Below are 21,589 nucleotides of genomic sequence, written 5' to 3'. Positions count from 1 at the left end.
GGGATACTCTTTTTGGGTGGTCACCTACTGCTACAGGTGTCCTGAACAAATTGTGTCATCTCATCATTGTTGCCTTGATTTTAGTTTTTATTGGTTTTGTTTTATCAGCAATCTTATACATTATAAACTGGAAAATGATGAAACGCTTAACACAACTGACAGCTATAATGAACGTACACAATTTAGTCAATATCCCATTCGCTGCAGGTGCCCCCAAGGTTATTGATATAAGGCAAACAACACGAGCAATTAAAATGGGAAATCAGCCATCATGATAAGGAAATTGACTGAAATTGCTTGTTTTGATTGTGTTGCATTAATTGAAATTGTTCATTCTTTGTAATAAGAAATTGAATGTATATTTTAATTGAAAATTGACCATTTGTTTTTGTTTTTATTTTTCCTTTCCCTTATCTTTTTCCTACTTTTCCTTTCCTACTTCCTTTTCTTTTCTGTCTAATTTTCTATCTCCGTTTTCCAACTTTGACTGAAGACTTTGCAACAACACTAAGAAAGAACCCTCTTAACGATGATCATGAGTCACAGGGTGGTGTAAGAGATGGTCTGAAGTTTTCCTCATCTGCCTCACAACCATCACAAGAACAGAGACCGAGACCCTGAAGACCCCAGGGGACTTTGTGCAGGGGTTCTGGCCTGGTTGAGGTGGGTGCTTGCCAGGTGATGGTTTGCAGGTGTGCTTGTTGTGCTGTCAAGGTACACTGCCTTCACTCCTGCTGCTGAGCAGGGACTTGTAAGGAGCGGCCTGTTCTGTACCTCACACCTGCTTCCCAGAGCAAGGGGGTCTCATCACAATAGTCTATGAATTTCCCCACCTCTTGGCCAGCTGCCCATCGCTTTGAAATAAACGATAAAAGTGACTTTAATATTTGCCCTGATTCCAAGTATGCTTATGGAATTGTTCATGCCCACGGAGCCATATGGAGGGAAAGAGGAATCCTGACTGCACTAAAGATCGTCAAATATGCAACAGAAACCCTCAGGCTCCCCAAGGCAGTGGAACTCCCATTGCAAGTGGCAAATATACATTGCTGAGGGCACTCTGAAGGTAACACCCTCCCACCTTGAAGATCACTGGGAACCTCCCTGTCTGTGGCCATCCATTGCCATGTTCATCAGGGACGCAGTTGTGTCTGGACATGAGCTGCCACAGCCAGACATGCAGCAAGTGGAGCGTAGAATATCAGAGCCCAGGCAGATGATTCTTTTTCCAGAATACAGAAGAGACAGAAAAATCAAAGGAAAGTTCACAGTGTCTCTTTGCAATCTAATTATCCAGGGAAACGCAGAAACTGATGGTGTTCTGGTGTTACTGCCAATATTTTACATGAAAAATCTTCATTCCAGGAAGGAGCAACATCATCTGACAGATAGCAAGAGTGGCCAGCAGTAGCTCCAGGAGCTCCTGCCAACAGCCCCTGCAGGAAGGAGCACTGTCCCCAATGCATGTGGGCTTTGGCTGCCCTCTGGCACAGAAGCCCCCCAGGGGTACAGGTCTCTGGGGCAGGAGATGGGCACCAGCACTGTCAGGTCTGCCTTGGCGGGGACTCTGCTACACCTGCTGATTTCAGTGCTGGCCGGGCCCCAGGGCTCAGAGCAGCATTCGTGCCCTGGCCCACACGTTCCTTGTCTGTGTCACACCTGCGGGTTTAGAATGGCCACCAGCTGGGACGTGTCCCAAGGAGGCCGTGCCAGCTTCTGTGCAAGGCCCCGTGCCCTTCCTGCTGCGGCTGCGTCGGCAGCCCTGGGGGCTCCTTCTGCTGCCCTGAGCCTGCAGAGCAGGGCAGCGTTTGCTGATGGTTTGAGGCGTTCCTAAAGATCCTGTCGGGCTGTCTTAGACGCTTTGGGCAAGGGATTCCTTCCAACCTGGGCCACTTTGGGGGGGATGGGGTGGAAGCAGGGCAGCTGGAAGTGTGTGCAAGGGCTCTTTGTGACACGGTGTAGCATGGTCACCGTGGAATGGAATGGGACCAGGTGTCAGAGGGCCCTTTGTGACACGTAGGGACATGGGAGCTGGCAGTGACAGGGCCACACCACAGTGCTTGGTGCACACAACAGGACAGGACGCACCAGAGCCGTGCTGCGAGGAGCCCCTACAGAGTGCACTCATTGGTGCCTGCCCCAGAGCTTTTTGGAGGCATTAGACCTCCTGGTGCCCTCAAGGGCAGACTGTAGGATTTGCTGAATACAAACCTCGACAAGGCGTCTCTTGTCCTTGTGGCAGGAGCAATCAAGAGGCAACTGCAGGACTTGCTGGCCTGTCACATTCTTGAGACTTCCCTCTGCCGGGTGTCTTCCACACGTATATGCAGGACTTGCTGGACTGCAGAACATCAGGTCTTTTCCAAAGCATCTCACTTGCAAATAGCCATAAATTCAGGCACTAGCATGGAGAAAAGACCCCCAAGAGTGCCTAAGCTGGCCTGGGTAGAGGAGGACGAAGGAGGCCCTGGAGCTCTTCCTGAATATGAGATTGAAGAGGTGCAGCAGTTCCAGCCGCTGCAGGAGGGTGAGTGGCAGAGCTGGGCTCCAAAGCTGGAACTTCCAGTGAGCATTGCCCCATCCCATCCCATCATGTCTCATCTCATCCCATCTCATCCCATCCTATCCCATCCCATCCCATCCCATCCCATCCCATCCCATCCCATCCCATCCCATCCCATCCCATCCCATCCCATCCCATCCCATCCCATCCCATCCCATCCCATCCCATCCCATCCCATCCCATCCCATCCCATCCCATCCCATCCCATCCCAAACCCATCCCATCCCATCCCATCCCATCCCATCCCATCCCATCCCATCCCGTTGGGTTGTGCCCATGGACAGGATGGAGAAGGATAGGAAAAGACATGGAGCAGAGGCCCCCAAGAGTGCCCAAGCTGGCCTGGGTAGAGGAAGACGAAGGAGGCCCTGGAGCTGCTCCTGAATATGAGACTGAAGAGGTGCAGCAGTTCCAGCCGCTGCAGGAGGGTGAGTGGGAGAGCTGGACTCCAAAGCTGGCACTTACAGCCAGCATTGCCCCATCCCATCCCATCCAGCCCCATCTCTTCCTATCCCATCCCATCCCATCCTGTTGGGTTGTGCCCATGGACAGGAAGGAGGAGGATGGGAAAAGACATGGAGCAGAGGCCCCCAAGAGTGCCCAAGCTGGCCTGGGTAGAGGAGGACGAAGGAGGCCCTGGAGCTGCTCCTGAATATGAGATTGAAGAGGTGCAGCAGTTCCAGCCACTGCAGGAGGGTGAGTGGGAGAGCTGGGCTCCAAAGCTGGAACTTCCAGCTGGAACTTCATTCCAGTGGGCATTGCCCCATCCCATCCCATCCCATCCCATCACGTCTCATCTCATCTCATCTCATCTCATCTCATCTCATCTCATCTCATCTCATCTCATCTCATCTCATCTCATCTCATCTCATCTCATCTCATCTCATCTCATCTCATCTCATCTCATCTCATCTCATCTCATCTCATCTCATCTCATCTCATCTCATCCCATCCCATCCCATCCCATCCCATCCCATCCCATCCCATCCCATCCCATCCCATCCCATCCCATCCCATCCCATCTCATCCCATCCCATCCCATCCCATCCCGTTGGGTTGTGCCCATGAACAGGATGGAGAAGGATAGGAAAAGACATGGAGAAGAGGCCCCCAAGAGTGCCCAAGCTGGCCTGGGTAGAGGAGGACGAAGGAGGCCCTGGAGCTGCTCCTGAATATGAGACTGAAGAGGTGCAGCAGTTCCAGCCGCTGCAGGAGGGTGAGTGGGAGAGCTGGACTCCAAAGCTGGCACTTACAGCCAGCATTGCCCCATCCCATCCCATCCAGCCCCATCTCTTCCTATCCCATCCCATCCCATCCTGTTGGGTTGTGCCCATGGACAGGAAGGAGGAGGATGGGAAAAGACATGGAGCAGAGGCCCCCAAGAGTGCCCAAGCTGGCCTGGGTAGAGGAGGACGAAGGAGGCCCTGGAGCTGCTCCTGAATATGAGATTGAAGAGGTGCAGCAGTTCCAGCCACTGCAGGAGGGTGAGTGGGAGAGCTGGGCTCCAAAGCTGGAACTTCCAGCTGGAACTTCATTCCAGTGAGCATTGCCCCATCCCATCCCATCCCATCCCATCACGTCTCATCCCATCCCATCCCATCCCATCCCATCCCATCCCATCCCATCCCATCCCATCCCATCCCATCCCATCCCATCCCATCCCATCCCATCCCATCCCATCCCATCCCATCCCATCCCGTTGGGTTGTGCCCATGGACAGGATGGAGAAGGATAGGAAAAGACATGGAGAAGAGGCCCCCAAGAGTGCCCAAGCTGGCCTGGGTAGAGGAGGACGAAGGAGGCCCTGGAGCTGCTCCTGAATATGAGACTGAAGAGGTGCAGCAGTTCCAGCCGCTGCAGGAGGGTGAGTGGGAGAGCTGGGCTCCAAAGCTGGAACTTCCAGCCAGCATTGCCCCGTCCCATCCCATCCCATCCCATCCCATCCCATCCCATCCCATCCCATCCCATCCCATCCCATCCCATCCCATCCCATCCCATCCCATCCCATCCCATCCCATCCCATCCCATCCCATCCCATCCCATCCCATCCCATCCCATCCCCTGGGGCTGTGCCCATGGACAGTGTTGTGGTTTAATGAATTCTGGTTTCAGTTGAGGGGAAGAGGTCCTCAGACTGCGGGAGTGGTTCTCTGTAGGGAACCTGCCAGAGCCAATGAACTGCCTGGTTTTGACGAGCCAATCATCTGTCTAAATTTGAAGATTGACACCTGGTTAAACCACTTAAAAGAGTTGAATATGCCTCTTTGGAAAAGCACATTTTATAAAGGAAAAAAAGCCTGGGAAATCTCTCTTGACTTGTGGCCTTTGAACAGGTTGGGCCTGGGCTGGCCCCACACGGACCCCGCTGCCAGGCCCAGGACGGCCCTCCCGCCACTGCCAAGTCGGTGTGTCGCCGTGGCAGCTGCCACACAGCACGGTTGAGTTTTTCAGCCCCCAGAGGTGTGGAGAGCAGGCTGCAGAGCCTGTCACCAGGAAGCTTTCCAGGCCCCATCCTGGTGGATGGCTGGGGCCCCTTCTCAACTGGGCCAGGCCCCTTTCCTGGTGGAGCCTGGGGACCAGCACCGGGAATGGCCCCACGGCTGGTGCTGGGAGTGGCCCCAAAGCTGAGAGGGTCTGGGGCCAGGGGTGGCCCCAAAGCCAAGAGGGTCCAGGGCCAGGAGCGGCCCTGAAACCAAAAAGGGCTGGGGGCAGGAGCAGCCAAGCAGCCACCGACAACCAGGAGCAGCCACGTGGCCAGGGCTGCATGGCTGGGATCAGAGGGGCCAGGGTGGCACCGTGCAGCCACAGTTATCTCAGCATGACTCAATAGACTTTGCTTGCTTAGCTGTTTTTAGCTATGCTGCAGACTGAAGGACAAAAGCTTTTTTTCTTTTTTTTTCCTGGTGCCCCACAGGAAGGAAAAACGCGAGGTGGCACCGGCAGCCAGCACAGCGAGGGCAGTGCTGGTGGGCACCATGGCAGCAAAAACAGTGATTCCTTGATTGCGGAGCCTGGATGAGATCAATCAGTCCAACGATACAGAACTCTATAAAAACTGTTTCAACTGATAAAGCTTGAGAACAAATAAACCTATGAACACAAATTCTTTCCTGTGTCAAGAAAAAGAAGGAGTGAAAACACATAGAGAAAGCAGCATGGACATGGAGCTCATCCTTCAAAACAGCACTCAATTAAGCTGACATGGGTCAACAATGCAGCTGTGGAAAAGCTGTAAAAGATGGGAGGGATTCATAATTGCAGATTTTTGGGCAGCTGCTATTTGTGGAAATTAAAAGCCACAAGAAAACTGTTTCTTGTGGAGATGTCTCCATGGCATGGCAAGAGAGACTCATCTCCTTAAGTGGACTGAAAACAACTATTGTAGAAGTGGTAAACTGACTGAAAGTCCCAGGTTTTGTCTCTGCACATTGTCAGTGAGAAACAAGAGCTATGGGGGGAGGAGAAGTGTTCTGAAGGTTTATTCTGATTTTTATTATATTTTTTTTTCCTGTTAATGAACTTTTTTTGTTGTTGTGTTCCACCACAGGGAGGGGCACAACAACTGCCCCAGGCCCTGGAGTCTCAGACCTCAGGCAGCTACTAACAACCAAAAGGAAAAGACAACAGGATGAGTCATGGTTTAGAATTCAGGATCCTTTATTGAGCTAGGGACCAAGACAAGAACTAGGGTAGAGTCATGGGTTTTATATGCCAGGGTAGGGGTGGAGTTTAAAGTCCAGACTGAATAGCGAGAGGAGCAGGGGACTGCAAAGGGGTGGGTCGAGGAGGACAAGCAATGGAAAGAACTAAGGCGGGGACACTGCAGTAGAATTTAAACCCATGAGGGCAAAGGAAAAGAAGAACATTCTTGGGCCATTCCTTATCTGGCAAAATGGGGTGGAGTGTCTTTTCCCAGGCTTGCAGGGGCACGTCCCATAGGGTGGAGGAACGGAATCTTCTTTAAATTATGCTTCTCACCTGATGCTGTCTGTCTAGGTAGAATCCCCCCCTCATGAGGCAGGGGCATTCTGCAACTGCCCCTTTTTATTTTCTTTTAAAAAGAGGGGATAGTCTTGAGAGGAATGACAGGTTTGTCTTTACAAAGAAGCTGTGGGTCTGCTAATAAGATGAAACTATCACTGAGAGATAGCAGAAACAAAAGGATGGATTCCACTGATTGAGCGAAAGATGAAAGGGACACTGGGGAAACACGATAAAATTCCACAAGAGTTAAGAATTAAGAAGGAGATTATGCTTTGGGGTGGGGGGGGGGGTGGGATGAGGAGGTATCGCAGGTATCAGGTGTTCTGGGCAGTCTGTACCTCTCAAGTCCTTCAGCCTATGGGGAAAGAGAGAAGACACATACGGCTGGGAATTAGGATAAAAAAGAAGGCTGCACCTTCCAAAAATAGGAGAGACCTCAGGGGAATGCCCCATGGCCTCTCCCTTTAATCAAATAAAGTGAAAGGACTCCTCTGTCTCCTTTTTGGACATAAACCTCTGGTGTTTGTGGATTAATTTTCCTGACAATTTGGGCGCTCAGTCTGGGATATTTCCACCATCCAGGGCAGCAGGCGACGAGTGGAGCTGAAGGTGCCTCACCCAGTTTTGGTGATCAGCTCCCCTTGGTGGTGGCTGACACTGGGTGATCGATTGGGCTCCCGAGACTGTCCAGGAGACAGACGAGAGGTGGACCAGGGGGGTCCGTGAAGAGTCCACAGGGAAGGACTCCTGAAAATCTCACCAGTGAGTAAAATGGGATCTTTGGAGCGCAAAACTGGGAGGGCACCCATGGAGGGTAGCACAGGTAAACCTGAGAGGGCAGCCATGGAGGGTAGCACAGGTAAAATAAGGCACCCATGGTGGGTTGCAAGGGTACAGCCAGGAAGGGGCCCAGCAAAAGGGATGACGATCCCAAAATATCTCCAAAGAATCCCTTGGAAGAATGTTGGTTTGCATGTTCTCCCAGAGGTAGTTAAGTGTGATAAATATAACATTGCATAAAAATTCGTGAAAGAGAATAAAGAATTATATGTTATATTTGTAATACTGTAAAGATACAAAATGTAAAATAATCCAGAGATACCTTCCCGAGTCGGGCAGTAACGATCAGCAGCAACGCTTATCAACACAAAATAAAAAGCAGGACACGAGCAATCAAACCAGACAATGAGAGTGGCCTGGTCGAGATATCCACCTCCTCTGCACCCAAACTGGCCACTCCACCCCGGTAGGTGCAATGGTAGGTGCAATCAGAAAAAACACTCGGAGCCATTTTGCATGTGAAAGGGACTCTGCTCCATCGAGATATCCATCTGCTCCCGCACCCAAACTGGCCGCTCCATTCTGGGAAATGCAATCGGAGGACACTCAGAGCCTCTCGCATGTGAAAGGACTCTGCTCCACCGACCATTGACTCAGCTCAACGGATCTGGAAAGTCTATTCAAACTCTTTTGTTGGACGGTGCTTACTCTGGATTTTGCCCCAGGATACGAAAACCCCTATAAGAACCCCGGACTGCAGTGCCTACTTCGTGGATTTAGGAACTCGGTACCTCTGGGTACAGATCCCTGTCCACCCGGCGCTGCGCTGATCTATTTATTGTGTTTTTTTTCTCTCATTGCTGGTGCTTGAAATTGTTTTATAATAAATCGCTTTTTTATTAACCCTATTTTGCCATTGCATTTATAACATTAAGGATATAGATGCCCAAAGGGGGCAATAAAGGAAGGGGTCTTGGCACTCCATGCCCAGGGGGGGCAATCAGGGGAGTTGAGAAGGGGTCTTGAGAATCCATACCTGGGGGGCAATAAGGGGAGTCGAGAAGGAGTCTTGATAACAGGGGATGGACGGATCATGTTGGTGTGTTGGAACAGAACGGGTTAAAGGGGAGTGTGGTGTAATAAATTATTGTTGTATTAAAAATTCGAAGTATATCAATAAGACAAATGTGTTTTGCAATGACATAAAAATATAAAATGTATAAAGGCCTCTCCTCATAGCGGAACGGGGCTTTCTCCAAAAAGCCGCTGATTGCCAGCAACACCCAGATAACGAACTCAGGCCGGCCCATCAACTCGAACAAACAGACAGGACACGGACCATCAGAAAGACAATGGAGCTGGCTCGGGAAATTATCTACCTCCGGACCTGAGCAACGCCCTGCAGATCCCGGTGGGAAAAGAAACTGATCAACGAAAAAGACAAGCTCCAAAAGATAGGCTTCGCCAGACCTGAACATCCCGGTGTTGAAAAGGCAATCAGGAGAGACAAAGGGGAACAGCCAGGCCGAGATATCCATCGGCACCAGCCCGGATTCCACCACCCTGCCATGAAAACCTAACATTGCAACACATACAGAATCTCCTTTACATATGAGGAGATTCTGTCCGGACACTAGTTAATGTCATTATTCCATGTCAGGAAATCCATTCACTGGACAATCAAGGACACTTGGTGAATGGAGCCTGCTTGGAATTTTGGCCTGAGGACTTAAAAATCCTATAAAACCCCAATCCTGAGAACGCTCAGAGGTGGATTTGGGAGACCTATACCTCTGGTGTAGACCCTGTCCACCCAGCGCTGCGCTGATCTTTTTATTGTGGGTTTTTATCGTTGTTTCGCTTATTGTTGTTTATTAATAAATTTCTCTTTTTCATTTCGTATCACGAAATTGCCTTTGCATTTATAACAGATTGGTGCCGTGACTCGGATCGGAAAACTGTGGGAGAACCTCGCTATCCAGGACGGGTACCCCCGCTGATTTCGGCGGCCTGGGGAGCCGAGAACCTCTGCAGTTCACTCCGACATCCGAACCAAAATTTAGGCTGAGGTAAAAACCACAATAAAAGAGAACACGGATCCAAAGGAGCTCGGAAAGAAAAGCCGCGGCTTGGTAGCTCATAAAAAGTCAATCGTGCACGAAGACATCCTCGCAAGAAAATTGCTGTAAGTACTGTGAGGTTGAGCTGGTGATTGGGCAAGCGTGTGTGAGACGTGATCTGATCACGGAGCGAGAGCGGACTCCAAGGCCGCGTTTCCATCCTCCCGCGAGGGAATTGGCCGGCCACGGAGGAAGCGAGTCGGTGTGAGAGGACTCTCTCTTCACGTTTGTAAAGCCTGGGGCCAAAGGGGTGCTCTGGGGGACCGATCACAAGGGGCTGGAAGAGGAAGAGGATGTCCAGTTGAGCTCGGGAATTAGTAAACTCTTCCAGCAACAGGGACCCAAGGGGAGGTCCGGAGGAGAGATCTAAGTGCTAAGAAAAACCCCGGTACAGCAAACCGCGAAGGTGAGTATTAGCAGACTTTTGACTCTCCAAATACGAACACAACGCAGAAAAACAGGTAAGACTCCCTTTTCACCATGGGACAGAGAAAGAGTAAAGTGCAAAAGCCAGTTGATAAGAAAAACCCTTCCAAAACAACGAAGGAATTGCTAGACATCCCACCAGAAAGTCCTTTAGGTTGGTTGTTAAAATATTGGGAAAATTGCCCTGAAAGGAAAAAGAAGTCCAAGGCAAAAATGATCTACTATTGTGCCGAGGTTTGGGGTGGGCAGGAATTGAGACCCCATCTCACCTGGCCGATATTAGGAACATTTGAAAGGTGGACGTGTAGTGAATTACTCTCTTATGTAGAGAGCAAAGTCTCCTCGGACTCCGAGGAAAAGGAATATGCCAAGCTCTGGCTAAAGGCCAGAGTAGGGCTATTCCCAATGAAACTAAAAAGTGAAACAAAAACAGAAACCTGGGAACCCCTTGATCATTTACCCCCTCCATACCACGGGCCGGCAGGGTCTCCCGTGGTGGATCAAGTGGTGCCATCAGCTCCCACGGGCTCGCCGGCACGACCAGGTGAAGCACACACATCGCAAACAGGGGAGCCGGCATCAGCAGTGGTTCCGGTGGCCCCCCCTCTGGCTCCTCCTGTGGGTACCACTGTCGCCGCCGCTTCTCCAGAATCTATGGTGGTGCGAGGTCGGGGATCTCCTTATCCCCCATTGCCCGTCCCACTGCCACAGCCAGGCCCCTCGAATTTGGCAGAGGGAATCCTTCATAGTAACCTGGTGGCAACGGACTTTACATCAATAATAAAGGAGCAGACTCTCAAAAACCCCAATTCCCCCCCCGCAAGCAGGACTCGTTTTAAGTCTAGACAAATGAGTGAAGGATGGGAAGAGAATGAGAGTAGGCACAGAATGTTCCTTCTCAGGGAGGTGCCTACCGCCCCAGGAGTGATTGGGTTTGTGAATGTACCCCTAAACTCAGGGGATGTGCGAGCATTTAAGAAAGAGATGGGACGATTGTTAGATGATCCGTTTGGAGTGGCTGAGAGATTGGATGAATTTTTAGGTAGTAGTATTTATACATATGAGGATCTCATGGCTATCCTGAGATCCCTGTTTAGTCAAGAAGAAAGAGAAATGATTAAACAGGCTGGTATCAGAGACTGGGAGCGGCGAAATCCTCAGGGAACGCCAGGCGATCAGAAATGGCCGAGCGTAAGCCCGAGTTGGAACGCCCAAACAGAGGATGGCAGGAGAAGTATGAATGATTTGAGAAATATCATTGTGCAAGGAATAAGGGAAGCGGTTCCCCGAGGCCAAAATATTAGTAAGGTGTTTGGGGAATGCCAAGGGAAGGAGGAATCACCCACCGAATGGTTGGAGAGGTTGCGATGAAGTCTGCAGATTTACTCTGGGACTGATCCTAGCTCTCCGGTGGGAGAAGTGTTACTCAAAACCCAATTTGTGGCAAAGTCATGGGAGGATATTCGAAAGAAATTAGAAAAGATTGAAGGGTGGCAAGAGAAAAGTCTCCAAGAGCTTCTAAGGGAAGCTCAAAAGATTTACATGAGGAGAGAGGATGAGAAACAGAAACTCCAGGCCAAAATACTAGTGGCCGCAGTAAAGGAGGCTCAGAAACAGGAACAGGCACAAGGCAAGTTTAAAACAGCGCCGAAAAAGCCGCAAGAGTCTCAAAAGGATGGCTCCGCCCCGCGGAAGGATCCCCCAGAATGTTTCTACTGTAAGAAAGTAGGACACATTCAGCGGAACTGCCGTCAGAAATTAAAAGATGAACAAGTATTTCAAGAAGATTAGGGAAGTCTTGGGCTCTTTGGGGATGGGGATGATAACAGCAAAAGAGCCCTTGATAAAATTAAAAGTAGGTCCCCATCGCCAAGAAATAGAATTTTTGGTTGACACGGGAGCTGAGAGAAGCACCCTGCAGAAATTACCCAGGGGATGTGTGGCAAGTAAAGAAAAAGTAGTGGTAATCGGTGCTAAGGGAGATCCCTTCAAAGTTTCTGTAATAAAAGATGTGGAAATTAAGTCTCAAAATAAGATATGTCTAGGAAATTTATTATTAGTAGAAGAAGCTGATTACAATTTATTAGGAAGAGATATGATTGTTGCATTAGGTATAAACATTGTTGTAAAGAATTCTGAATTAGTAATAAAGATATTCCATTTGACTCCAAAAGATGAAAGGGAAATTGATCCCAAAGTATGGCATTCGAAAGGGGAGGTGGGGAAATTAGATATTACCCCCATCAAAATTGAAATAGAAAACCCAGAGGATCCGATAAGGATCAAACAATATCCCATCCCGATAGAAGGGAGAAGAGGTTTGAAATTAGTAATTGATGACCTCCTTAGAGGGGGTACCCTCGAACCCTGCATGTCCCAACATAACACCCCCATCCTGGCAGTAAAGAAAGCGGATGGGAGCTTCCGACTGGTTCAGGATCTCAGGGCAGTAAATGCTAGAACCCGAACCAGGTTTCCGGTGGTGGCAAATCCTTATACTTTACTTAACAGACTCTCACCTGAGGATGTATGGTATAGTGTAATTGATTTAAAAGATGCATTCTGGACTTGTCCTTTGGATGAAGGGAGTAGGAATTTCTTTGCCTTTCAGTGGGAGGATCCTGACACGAACAGAAATCAACAGTTAAGGTGGACGGTCCTCCCCCAGGGATTCGTAGAATCACCAAATTTATTCGGACAGGCATTGGAGCAATTACTTACTGAATTCATCCCAGAGGAAGGGACAAAACTATTACAATACGTAGATGATTTATTAATTGCCGGAACAACAGAAGAACAGGTTAAAAAGAGTACAATTTCGTTGTTGAATTTTCTGGGAAAAAAGGGTTTGAAGGTATCAAAATCCAAACTGCAATTCACAGAGCCCGAGGTAAAATACCTTGGACATTGGATTTCTCAGGGGAAAAAGAGGTTAGACCCTGACAGAGTGGCTGGGATCCTCGTGCTCCCAGCCCCAAAAACAAAAAGACAAATCAGGCAATTTTTAGGGCTCCTGGGATATTGCAGACAGTGGATTGAAGGATACAGTGAAAAAGTAAAGTTTTTGTATGAAAGATTAAACACTGACAGATTGAAATGGACCACTCAAGATGAAAGTAAGTTTCAGGAACTGAAAACTGCACTCATAACTGCCCCAGTTCTAACCTTGCCAGACACGAACAAGGAATTCCAGCTGTTTGTCGATGTAAGTGGACAAACAGCCCAAGGAGTTCTGACCCAGGAATGGGCAGAAAAGAAAAAGCCCATAGGATTTTTATCAAAAATCCTAGATCCAGTCAGTCGAGGGTGGCCTACTTGCTTACAGGCAATTGTTGCAGTAGCTCTGTTAGTTGGGGAAGCAAAAAAGATAACTTTTGGAGCCTCTTTAACAGTCTACACCCCACACGATGTAAGAAATATCTTACAACAAAAGGCCGAGAAGTGGCTAACTGATTCAAGACTTCTGAAATACGAAGCCATGCTAATCAGTTCGCCAGGCCTCGAGTTAAGAACGACTACTGCACAGAACCCGGCGCAGTTTTTGTTTGGGGAACCAACAGGTGAGCTATTGCATAATTGCATTGAAGTAGTAGAATTGCAAACTAAGGTAAGACCGGACCTGGAAGATCAAGAGTTAGAAGGGGGGGAGAAATGGTTCATTGATGGTTCATCAAAAATGGTAGAAGGAAAAAGAAAATCAGGTTATGCCATCATAAATGGTATGACCGGACAAATCATTGAATCAGGTCCCCTGCAGGCAAGCTGGTCAGCTCAAGCCTGTGAACTATTTGCACTCTTAAGAGCCCTCAAAGGCCTGAAGGGAAAAAGGGGAACGATTTTCACGGATTCAAAGTATGCATTTGGGGTAGTGCACACTTTCGGAAAAATATGGGAAGAAAGAGGTTTAATAAATACAAAGGGAAAAGGATTAATACATGGAGAAATCATTAGACAAATTTTAGAAGCTGTCAGGGAGCCCCAGGAGATATCGGTAGTCCATGTAAAAGGACACCAAACTGGGTGGCAGTTTCACACAAGGGGGAACAATTTAGCAGACAAAGAGGCGAAACGAGCTGCGTTGCTGGCGGTAAGTATTCCTGAGATTAGTCCCAAGGAACCACCAGAAGTATCCGTGCTTCCTTCGGAGAAGGAGCTGGAAGATTTCAGAAAGGTAGGTGGATATTTCAAGGAAAATAAATGGTGGTTACCGGATGGGAGGGAGCTAGTTCCAAAAAGTATAGCAAAGGGAATACTCCGAAGATTGCATGAGCAAACCCACTGGGGAACCAGAGCGTTGGCTGAACAATTTTTAAAATTTTTCGGATGTAAAGGAATCTTTGAGCTTGCCAAACAAGAGGTACAAGGGTGCGTGATATGCCAGAAAATTAACCGATCAAATTCAAAACCAACAAATTGGGGTGGTCGGCCACTGTCGTACAGGCCATTCGAAAGAATCCAGGTGGATTTCACGGAATTACAAAAGATTGGGAGAAATAAATATTTACTAGTGATAGTAGATAAACTGACACATTGGGTAGAAGCATTTCCTAGAGCGAAGGCTACAGCCCAAACTGTGTCTAAAATTCTACTAGAAGAAATAATTCCTAGATATGGGATAGTAGACCATATCGATTCAGACCAAGGTACTCACTTCACCTCAAAAATCATTAAACAATTGTCGGAAGCATTGGGAATCAGATGGCAATATCACACTCCCTGGCATCCTCAAAGTTCGGGGCAGGTAGAAAGGATGAATCAAACATTAAAATCACAATTGTCCAAATTAATAATTGAAACAAAAATGACTTGGGTCCGATGTCTTCCTTTGGCATTGTTAAACATCAGGACCATGCCTCATTCGGAAACCGGCTTGTCCCCCTTTGAAATGCTATATGGGATGCCATATAGGCATGGAATGCCGGTGTCACATCCTCAAATAGGGGATGTGCAGTTACAACCTTATCTCATTTCTGTAAATAAAAATTTACAGGAGCTCAGGAGAAGAGGATTGATTCCCCAAAGCGCGTCATTGGGATTTCCAATTCACAAAATCCAGCCGGGCGACAAAGTATTGATCAAAGTGTGGAGGGAACTTCCCCTCAGCCCTCATTGGGAAGGCCCGTTCCTCGTTCTTCTGACAACAGACACCGCTGTACGAACAGCCGAGAAAGGTTGGACTCACTTTTCTCGAACAAAGAAAGTTCCCGATTGCAAAGCCCCTGAGTGGAAGATCACCACCCCGCCAGGAGATTTGAAAATCAAGCTCCGAAGGCAACACAAATGAACAGTGGCGAAAGGATAAGTTGTAATATCCGTGATTGTTACTGTTTTCCGTTTGTGCATTTTAAGTGTGCTTATTGTAAGCAGATTTGGGTGGCTCATTGCATAAGAGGTTATAAACCAAAGGGATTGTGCACTAGGTGCTACGAGAAAGAATTAGATCAGACCAACAGATTCCTGATACTTGCAACTCGAGCGGGCCTTTTGGAACTTGACTCTCCGGAGTGGTTCCTGTTTTATCAAAAAGGATTAGGGGGTCAGCTTGATTGCAAAGCAGAACCCTTGGAGATTGAGTGCCGTAGAACCGTGAAAGTACCGTGCAGGTTTGACCCGGTTAAAGCGTCTCGGTGGGCAACCTTTAAGCGAAGGTTTGCCATCAGGACATCAAGGTCCCCTGAAGACAGTCCTTGCTGCCGAGAAAATGGTTACCCCCGCCGTATACTCTTATACGGGCGGAGGGAATGGCAGAGGGATGCGATTGTGGGGAATCCTGATGTCCCTGAGCCTAGCCATGTGCTCGATCAAAGGAATGGAGCCCGAGGCGCCCCCAGGGGAGGGTCCCCTGGGGAAGTGTGAGCAGTGTCAGACTGCCACAAAAATCGAGCGTTTGACCGAGTGTCCTCCAGAACTACACGCGGGAATATGTTGGTTAAACGGTACTCAGTTCAAATTGTGTAAATTAAAAGAAAAAGTCTGGTGCTCGAATTCAGGAGCAAGTATCAAGGAAAGACCCATTCGGACCTCGGAAGAATTAGGGGTCGCAATGACCCACTTCCGGAATAAAAGAGAAATAAAGGGAATTTCCCCAATCGCGGTCTGTGGACAGTGTAATAAAACTGTCTGGATTGGGGGAAAGAAACATTCGACATTTTTGGCTTACCACCGAGTTAACCCTACATGCTGCAATAAAGCAAACTTAAAACCGTGCATGATGGGGGGGAAATTGTATTGGGAAGGGAAAAATTTGAAACACGAAGCGAAACTGACATTCAATAATGAACCAATAATTTTGGATCTATTGAAGTCAGATGACGAAAACGCGTGTCTTCAATTTGACCCAGTGTTCTGTTTTTCTAAGGATGAGGAAGGGTTAGACCCAGAAAGTAAAATAAAACAGATTGCCATGGAAATGAAACGACAGGAAATGGAAAATAAAAAGAAAAGATTGGAGCAAGAGAGGTTAAACTCTCTCAGTAAACAATATGAATTATTGGAGAAACAATATGACAATTGGAAATTACCTAGCCCAGACCAAAACTTATTTGTAGACTTAATGCAGGAAATAGCCACTGAATTGGGTTTATCCAACTGTTGGATATGCGGTGGTTTAAAATCAGCTGAAAGATGGCCATGGAAGGGAGAGGGATTGACCCCTGAACAATTACTAAAATGGACAGAATTAAAATTCTCAAAAACAACCCGGAGACCAGAGGGATGGGTAATAGACGATCGAATAATTGGAACTTTTTGCATCAGCCGGGAGGGAAAGGAGTTTACCGATCTGGTAGGATACACTCCGTGTGTAAATACCCTCACGGTAAACTCAGATAAGAAAACAAAAATCTGGCAACCGGAATCGCCCGAAGGGTATTGGATTCCCTATCGGGAAAATAACTGCGAGTGGATAGAAACTATTGGACTTTGTTGGAGCAAAAAACCAGGGGCCAATCCCTTCCATGCATTCATAGGCCTGAGGGACTATTGGGAGGATCCGGCAAGAATTAATAGAGATTGGGAAGCTCCCGATGGAATTTACTGGGTATGCGGAAAGAAAGCATACAGTGAATTACCTCGGAAGTGGAAAGGGTCATGCACACTCGGATTAATTCGGCCATTTTTCTTTACATTACCAAAAGGTGAAAGCAAGTCTTTAGGTGCTCCCCTCTTTGAAACTCTAGCCCGACAAAAGAGGGATCTAAAAAAGATATTACCAATGGCAGGAGGGAGCCAGAAATGGAAAGAGGAGGAATGGCCTGCCGAGAGAATCATACAATATTATGGTCCAGCCACCTGGGCAAATGATGGCAGTTGGGGTTATAGAACCCCCATTTACCTCCTCAATCGGCTCATCAGACTGCAAGCGGTAATGGAATTAGTTTCAAACCACACTTCAGAAGCCCTGGAACTCCTAGCAAGGCAACATTCCTAAATGAGAGCCTTTGTTTACCAAAACAGATTAGCTCTCGACTACTTGCTAGCTGAGGAGGGAGGAGTGTGCGGAAGATATAATGAATCTGAGTGTTGCATGGAGATAGATGACTACGGGGAAACTATAAAGGGACTAGCTGCAGAAATAAAAAAGGTGGCACATGTGCCAGTCCAAAAATGGAATTCCATCCTACAAGCCTCCTGGTGGGACCAAATTTTTGGTCAGGGGGCTTGGTGGAAAAAGCTAGTGTTCTTTATAGGATGTTCAGCTGCTGGAGTCATCTTCCTACCATGTCTAATTCCTTGTCTAATCAGATTAATACACTCTGTGGTCCAAGGAATGCAAATTGCCACCCTCCCAACAGACCCAGAAAAGGCACAAGATAAAACAGCCCTTCTCTCTAAAATAATGAAATTAGAGGAAGAGAAAGAAAGTAAAAATGCACTAAAAGCCTTAGAAAAATTTGAGAACAAACACATGTTGTCACAAGAAATTGATAGTTCAGTAACAGATGAAGAAGATAATAAAAATAGGTAAGAGGAATGCAAATATTCCTCTTCCACAGAGTAATTAGTTTTAAAAGAACGAATTTTTTATGTGATAAATTATTAGGTGGGGGACTGTAATAAATTATTGTATGTATTAAAAATTCGGAAAGTTATAAATAAGACATGTGTTTGTAATGATGCAAAAAATACGAAATGTAAAAAACCCCTCTCCGGGTCTGGTCGGGATCCCCTCCGGAAAGCGGCAGATTGCTACCAACACCCAGATAACGAACTCAGGCAGGCCCATCAACTCGGACAAATAGACAGGACAAGGATCATCAAAACAACAATGGAACTGGCTCGGGGAAGATATCTACCTCCGGACCTGAACAACGCCCTACAGATTTCCGTGGGGAACAATCAGGTTGACAAAGAAAGACAAGCTCCAAAAAGATAGGCATCGCCAGGCCTGAACATCCCACCTGTCAAACCAGTGTTGGAAAAGCAATCAAAAAGGACAAAGGGGAAAGCACGGCCGAGATATCCATCGGCACCGGCCCGGATTCCAATGCTCTGCTCTGATGACACAAGTTGAAATACATACAGAATCTCCTTTACATATGAGGAGATTCTGTCGGGACACTAGTTAACTTCATTATTCCATGCCAAGAAATCCATTCACTGGACAATCAAGGACACTTGGTGAATGGAACCTGCTTGGAATTTTCGGCCAAGGACATAAAATCCCTATAAAAACTGAGGCTTGGGAACCCTCAAGCGTGGATTTGGGAATCCTATACCTTTGGTGTAGACCCTGTCCACCCAGCGCTGCGCTGACCATTTTATTATGGTTTTTATCGTTGTTTCTCTTTGTTGTTTATTAATAAATTTCTCTTTTTTAATTCGTATCACGAATTTGCCTTTGCATTTATAACATCACTTAGGGATACTGGGATCACTGGGCTCTTGCTGGGAGCAGCCACTGCCGGCACCGGGAGCCCCAAACCCCTTTCCCGGCCATGCCGCCCCTCCAGCCCCAGCACCCCCGCCGGGGTCCCGGCAATCCCAGGGGTCCCCCCCTCTCGGGGTCCCGGCTTTGCGGCTCTGGGGCTCTCCTCTCTCTGGGGTCCCGCTCAGCGAAGCCGCGGCTCTCCCGGGGCTCCCCAAAACCGCTCTCCCCCCGCTCCCGCACGGTCCCCACATGGCCCCGGCAGAGCTCGGCGGGCCCGGCCCGGGAAGCCCAACCCCCACCGCGGGGGGACCCGCATCCCCCCGGCCCCTCTGCCGGGGCTCTGCTGCCACCGCCGCCGGGACCCCCCAAAAATCCCTCCCGGGGACCCCCGCTATCCCCCCGAGGGGCATCTGCGCCTCGGCTCTGGAGCCCTGCCATCCACAAACATCCCCCACAAAAACCCCAAACCCACGGACCCCCGGGGGATCTGGGGCGAGCTCCCCCTCCCCGCCCACCTGCGGGATGGGGGGCGATGGTCCCGGGGGGCTGCGAGCTCAGGGATGGCTGGAGCCGCTCGGGTCCTCCTCTGCTCTGCTCCTCCTCCTTCCTGCTGCCTCTGCGCCTCTTCCTCCCCCCTCCTCCTCCTCCTCCTATTTTCCCTTCCTCCTCCTCCTCCTCCTCCTCCTGCCCCGTTCCCGAATCCCGAACTGGGAGCGCGGATCAAGGAAAGGGCGGGAACTGTGAGGGGAAAGGGGCGGGGCCAAAGGGACACGCGGCTCTCAGGGGACCCGCTTTGGCCTCAAATCACCCAAAAGGGCCTCAAATGCAGCCTAAATACACCGGCTTTGGCCGAAAATCAGCCAGAGGGGCCAAAACCCATAGGAAGGGTTCTAAAGTCATACACATTTGCATACACCTGTCCGAAGTGGCCGAAAATACATTCTCAAACCGATGAGGTTCTGCCTAAAATCACCCAAAGAAGCCTGAAATCCCCACAAAATGGCCTGAAATCACCCCAAGGAACCTAAACGCCACTCTAAATCCATGTGGTTTGGGCGAAAATCAGTCAAATGGTGTTAAAATCATCCCAAGGGGTCTAAAGTACAACCAAAAGGGCCCAAACTGCTGGAAAACCCACAAAAAATGGCCTAAAATCACCCTTGAATCTCCCAAGGGGGCGTAATATCCACCCTGAAAGTCGCTGGTTTTGCCTAAAATCACCCAAAGGGCCCCAACATCACCCAAACTGGCCTGAAATGCCCAAAAGGGACCTAAAATCACCCGAAAAGGTCTCGGTTTGAGCGGCACCTGGACTGGGAGTGAGACCAAGACTGGGCCTGAGACTGGGACTGAATCCGGCACCGGCACCGAGACCGGCACCGCTCCGGGACCGGGACTGAGAACGGGACCGGCACCGCTGCGCCATTGAGATCGACACCGGGACCGGAATCGGCTCCGGGAGTGCCCCGGAACTGCTCCGAGACTGAGACCGAGGCCAGCACAGGGACTGGGATCAACACCAGGAGTGCTCCGAGACCGAGACTGAGACCAGAACCGGGACCAGCACCGGGATCGCTCCATGACCATGTAATAAATTAATCTGTAAATAAAAATTCGTAAAAGTATAAATAAGATATGTATGTGTTGTAATGATATAAAATCCAAAATGTAAAAAATCCTTCTCTGGGTCTGGCTGGGAGTTTCCTCCGAGAGGAAACAGATTGTAGCCAACACCCAGATAACAAACATCAGCTCAGAAAACAGACAGGACGAGGGCCATCAGGAAAACAAAAGAACTGGCTGGGAGGAGATATCCATCTCCGGACCTGAACAACGCCCCTGCAGATCTCTGTTGGGAAACAATCAAGTCGACAAAAAAGACAAGCCCCGAAAAAGTAGTCGTCGCCAGACCTGAACACCCCACCTGTCAAAGCGGTGTTGGAGAAGCAATCAAAAGAAACAAAGGAAAGACACTGCCGAGATACCCATCGGCACCACTCTGCCTTGATGACACAAATTCAAATACCTACAGAATCTCTTTACATATGAGGAGATTCTGTCCGGACACTGGTTAGTTCTATTTTTCCATGCCAGGAAATCCATTCACCGGACAAACAAGGACACTTGGTGAAGGGAGCCTGCTTGGAATTCTAGCCTGAGGACATAAAATCTCTATAAAACCCCAGGCTTGAGAACACTCAAACGTGGATTTGGGAACCCTACACCTCCGGTGTAGACCCTGTCCACCCAGCGCTGCGCTGACCGTTTTATTGTGGTTTTTTCTCGTTGTTTGTTCTTGGTTGTTTATTAATAAATTTCTCTTTTTATTTTTATCCTAAAATTGCCTTTGCATTTATAACAACCAGCACCGGGATCAGCACTGGGATCACTCCAGGACCAGCACCAGGATCACTCCAGGACCAGCACCGGGATCACTCCAGGACCAGCACCAGGATCGCTCCAGGACCAGCACTGGGATCGCTCCAGGACCAGCACCAGGATCACTCCAGGACCAGCACTGGGATCGCTCCGGGACCTCTGCGTTCACCCCTGGGAGTTCTGGCCGTGCCTCCAGGTAAAACTGCGTGAGACTGCGAGGGACTGCGAGGGGTCCCTGGGCAGGGCGGGACCGCCTCGGTTCGCATCGTGCCGGTGCAGCCATCCCAGTCCATGGGGTCCCGGTCCATGTGATCCCAATCTCTGGTGCTGATCCATATGCTCCCAGCCTGTGCAATCCCAGTCCATACAGTCCCAGTGCAGCTTATCCCACTATGGTCCCAGTCCGTATGCTCCCAGTCTGCGCAATCCCAGTCTGTCGCATCCCACCACTCCAAATGTGGATCCCAC

The 21,589-nt window shown here is 48.9% G+C and overlaps 1 protein-coding gene across 1 annotated transcript in view; it reads left to right on the top strand.

The window, feature by feature from the left end:
• Window positions 1-17,836, top strand: part of LOC131591066 (uncharacterized) — a 62,273-nt gene extending 44,437 nt beyond the window's left edge. The window contains exon 2 of the mRNA XM_058861501.1: window positions 14,864-17,836. Coding sequence (XP_058717484.1) covers window positions 15,575-17,302 — 1,728 coding nt within the window. The 5' untranslated portion in view covers window positions 14,864-15,574 and the 3' untranslated portion in view covers window positions 17,303-17,836. The remainder of the gene's footprint in view (window positions 1-14,863) is intronic.
• Window positions 17,837-21,589: the final 3,753 nt, after the last annotated feature.

Source organism: Poecile atricapillus, chromosome 37, assembly GCF_030490865.1.
Source record: "Poecile atricapillus isolate bPoeAtr1 chromosome 37, bPoeAtr1.hap1, whole genome shotgun sequence".
In the NCBI taxonomy this organism is placed as follows: domain Eukaryota; kingdom Metazoa; phylum Chordata; class Aves; order Passeriformes; family Paridae; genus Poecile; species Poecile atricapillus.
Note: the sequence above shows the minus strand (reverse complement) of the source record. Positions and strands in the feature narration are given on the sequence as shown.